At 39.4% G+C, this 4,350-nt stretch overlaps 1 protein-coding gene across 1 annotated transcript; it reads left to right on the plus strand.

Moving 5' to 3' along the window:
* The first annotated feature begins 1,795 nt into the window (after positions 1 to 1,795).
* LOC114737864 (zinc-finger homeodomain protein 9-like) lies at positions 1,796 to 3,204 on the plus strand. The gene has a single exon (XM_028925847.1). The coding sequence runs from the start codon at positions 2,051 to 2,053 to the stop codon at positions 2,993 to 2,995; it is 945 nt and encodes a 314-aa protein (XP_028781680.1). The 5' UTR covers positions 1,796 to 2,050; the 3' UTR covers positions 2,996 to 3,204.
* The last annotated feature ends 1,146 nt before the right edge of the window (positions 3,205 to 4,350 follow it).

The following is a 4,350-nucleotide window of genomic DNA, read 5'->3' on the forward strand; positions in this document are numbered from 1 at the left end:
AGTATTGTAATGAGTGCACGGCAATGTAAAAATATACTTTCATACAGATCAAGGTAAAAGTCTTCTCATATTTTTACTTTTTTTAAGTAACCAAAAAACAATACTTTTTTTTGTTATTCATTTATTATAGTATAAATAGTTTTTTTTTAAATGTGGATATATTAAATAGAGATAAAGTTAAAAATTTGTTATATTTTAACAGAGAGTTAATACAGTTTAAGATTTTTATTGTTGTGTCTAAAATATATTAAAAATACCTTATAAATACGACAAAAAATATTATAATAAGTGCATGGTAATATAAAAACATGATTTCAGACCAATCAAGACAAAATTTTTATCATATTTTTACTTTTCCTAAGTAACCAAACAACACTATTTGATTTTTTTGTGACAACACTACTTCATAATAAATGCACAGCAAAATACACACACGTATATCTTAGCTGAAATTTGATTTTGTTTTTGTTGCCAGACAAAATTTTGAATTTAAGTTTATGAATATTTGGTTTTTATGATATACTCCCTCCCATTTTTTTTTATAGAAGACCTTATTAACTAAATTAAGTGATTCAAAAAAAGTTAAAATTAGTTAATTTGAGATTTTATAATATTTGGTAGGAACACATTTAATATTCAAATGCCCTTAATCCGAATGTTATGAAAACGATGAAAACAATTCCAATTTTGAGATTTTAAAATAAAAAGACTGAAAAGAGTATTATTTATGAAGCCCAACTCTAACTGATATGAGAGTTTTTAACATTTAATTCTGGTTTATTTACATTTATACATCGTAGAACTAAAAATACTAAATCTCTTATATTAAGATGTATTAAAAAAAAATCCATTGAGTTCCATTGCCAGAGAAGTCGGAACTCTGCTGTTTTTTTTTTTTTGGGGGGGGGTTTTAAAAGAGACAAGGGGGATTTTCTTCTCACCCGACATATATGTTTAAGAGGGTACGAGTACAAAAAATTTAAAATTTTACTGTTCTGAAAAGTTATTTATCTTATTCAAAATATACAAATTATTTTATAGTATAATTTATATTACATAATAAATCTTATATTTAGGATAAGAGTATTTCCCGAATAAATAACTTTACATGTGTGCGCATAAATTAACACATCAAAAGACAGAATTATTGCTACGATCATCGTCATCATCTCAACATTTCCATTTAACTGAGAGGCTACTTCCTATCTTCTCACTTCCTAGAAATACTCAAGAAACATTTTCAATAAGAAAGGACCATAATTACCTGGAGCTGCGATTTTTCTTGCCGCTAGTCCTGTTTTATAGGAATATTGAGAAAACATGAACCTACTTATTTATTTGCCAACGCCGGCTCAGGCATATCACCGTTATCAAATCGGAAGGGGTGGGCGTAAAAAAAAAACAAAAGAAAAGAAAATGAAGAGGGTTCAATGATTTTTACTGGGAAAGCTGTGGGTGGGGGACTGGCAACTTCACCAAATTTGGATGCGAAACAGTAAATGGTTCAGAACTGCAGGCTCCTCCAACCCCATGCAAGGAACTACCCCACAGTCAACTCCGCACTGACCCCCTCATTATTGCCTTTCATATACTCCCCCGTTCTCTTTTCCTCTCCCCCTTCTCATTCCCTTCCTTATTCTCATTTCCCAATTCCAATCCCTCCCTTCAATTCCCGTTTCTATTTCCCATTCCCTTCCCACTTCTTCTCTTCTTCATCCGCCACTTCTATTTCCCCGTTCCTCTCCCTCTAACCCCCTGTGGGGTCCCCCTCCTAACTACATATTAGAACCAGGGTTAAAAAAACCCCAGGTGGTTAAGAAGCACAACCACATAACCCTGATTCCTATTATCAACAGTCATCTCCCTCCTCCTCCTCCCTCGTCTTCTTCCGAGCTTCACTGCTCCAATTACTTTACTTTCCCACATAATCAAAACACTCGCTCCGCGAACCACTGTGCTATAGATTCCTATCCTGGACAAAAGCCTAACCCTAATGACCCCTTAAACCCGCGCATAGATTTTGCTTTTGAGGACCCTGGATGTTCGGGCCATGGACTTAACCTCCACCGCTCTCAACCACATCGCCGCCTCCAATTCTACCGGTGCCAAATCCCCAGAACATGACGGTGAAATTCCGACCCGGATCCAGCCCGCACCGGTAAAGTCCTTGTCATTCTCCAACGGCGTCCTGAAGCGCCACCAGCCCCACCACAAACATCCCGTGCCGGTCACCTATAAAGAATGCTTGAAAAACCATGCAGCCAGCTTGGGAGGCCACGCGCTCGACGGTTGCGGCGAGTTCATGCCTTCTCCCAGTGCCAATTCTGCCGACCCCAGCTCCATCAAATGCGCCGCCTGCGGCTGCCACCGCAATTTTCATCGCCGTGAGCCCGAGGAGCCCGTTTCCACCGCAACCCACGTCATCGAGTATCAGCCCCACCATCGGCACCACCCTCCGCCACCCCCGCCGTTCCAAGCCCCGAATCGGAGCCCCAATTCAGCTTCCCCACCCCCGATCTCATCTTCCTACTACCCCTCCGCACCCCACGTGCTCCTGGCCCTCTCTGCTGGTTTACCGATCCATCCGGAGAGTACGGCTGGTCCGGCCAGTGCTTTGGGCACGCCGACTTTGAATTCTAGGAAGCGGTTCAGGACCAAGTTCACCCAAGAGCAGAAGGACAAAATGTACCAGTTCGCTGAGAGGGTGGGGTGGAAGATGCAGAAGAGAGACGAGGACTTGGTGCAGGAGTTCTGCCACGAGGTCGGGGTTGATAGAGGTGTTTTGAAGGTTTGGATGCACAATAATAAGAACACTCTGGGGAAGAAAGACGCGATGAATGGGAATATAAACGTTCTCGAGTTAGACCAAGACAACAATCACGAGAATGGAATCACCCGTAACAACAACAACGGCAGCACCCAGGATCCGAATCATCACTGCCAGAACGATAGCGGGGCAAACGCCGGTACTAACGGGTCGTCTTCATCTTCTTAATCTTCGGTGGAGATTAAGGAGGAAAATAATATATTAGATAGAGCAAGCTGGTATCAGTTAATTAGTCGTTTCTTTCTCTTTCTCTTTCATTTTTCCCCCCCTCCTTTTTGTTTAGCTTTTATTAATGAGATTATGAATTACCAAGTTAAGGATATTTAACGTGAGTGACATCTATATCCAGAAGGAATTTATTTTCAGGGTTTCTGCTATTCTTTTGCCGCTCGAATGGTTCATATGGAAATTGGTAGATTTGAGTTCTAACCCCTTTGCTCCTTCTCGCCCAGTTTTGGGTCGGCTTTGCCAGAAAGTGTTGTTACGGGGATTTTATAAGGGGGAGTCGGTTTTGAACTGGGCTACGCCATTCTTTAGTGAATGAACAATGAAGCAAAATAGATGAGGGAAGGTGTATTTAAATTAACCTAATCTATTAGGAACTAGGAAGTGTCTTAAAATGCAAGGTTTTTGGCATTCCCGATGACATCCGATAAAGTGATGGACGAATTAATTAATAGGGAAAGTTTTGATTAGGGATGGGAACGAGAACCAATGATTCCAAAAGACACCATATTATTTTAACTGGTGCCTTGTGTTATTCTTTCCATCTGCATGCTTTTGTACTCGGGGGTTGTAAGGCTTGTTGGGTTTATGTTATTTTATTAGTAGTTTGGGCGAATCTAATCCTTACGATTTACTGGAAGGTGGTCTCTGAAAGCATGGTAATCTAATCTTAATATTTATATATCAAGCAACGGGAGGGTGGGGGAATTTGGGCACTTTTCCTTATAAGGGAAGTAGATGATCGCTTTGCTATATTTAATTATTTGATTCTGGAAAGCGAGCAGATGGTTCATGTAATTGAGAATGTGGGAATTAAAATATTGTTTCGTTGACACTGGGGGTGTTATCGGCTTGCGGTCCTTTCAGTTATATGTCGTCCGGAGGCGAGATTAATTAGTTATAAATATCTATTGTCAAATTTTTTTTAAAAAAATGATTTGTTAATAACGAGTGGGTTAAATTTGTTTTATTTAGACATAATGTAAAAAATTTAAGGAATTACATTAATTTTAAGTAATGAGTAATGTGTTTTATTCATCTCTAATCGTAAGTTTATGATAGGCCTATACCAGATGTATAGATGAAGAGGGGGTCCAGTCCAGGTTGTTTGAGTAAATCAGTAATTTCGTTACTGTTGTGGTACTGTGCAGGGCAGAGGGCAGGTTTGATGTCCCTAGCCACTGGGCTCAGGCTCGGATAGGCCTTTCGTCCTTAATTGCCTCTAATTCAGAAATATCAATAAGAGTTGGACGGTATGTTGGGTTTTTTTTTTTTAAAAAAAATCAAGAGTAACTCAA

The sequence above is a fragment of the Neltuma alba genome, unplaced genomic scaffold (assembly GCF_004799145.2).
Source record: "Neltuma alba isolate B1F8T4 unplaced genomic scaffold, ASM479914v2 tig00013506_pilon, whole genome shotgun sequence".
NCBI classification, from domain to species: domain Eukaryota; kingdom Viridiplantae; phylum Streptophyta; class Magnoliopsida; order Fabales; family Fabaceae; genus Neltuma; species Neltuma alba.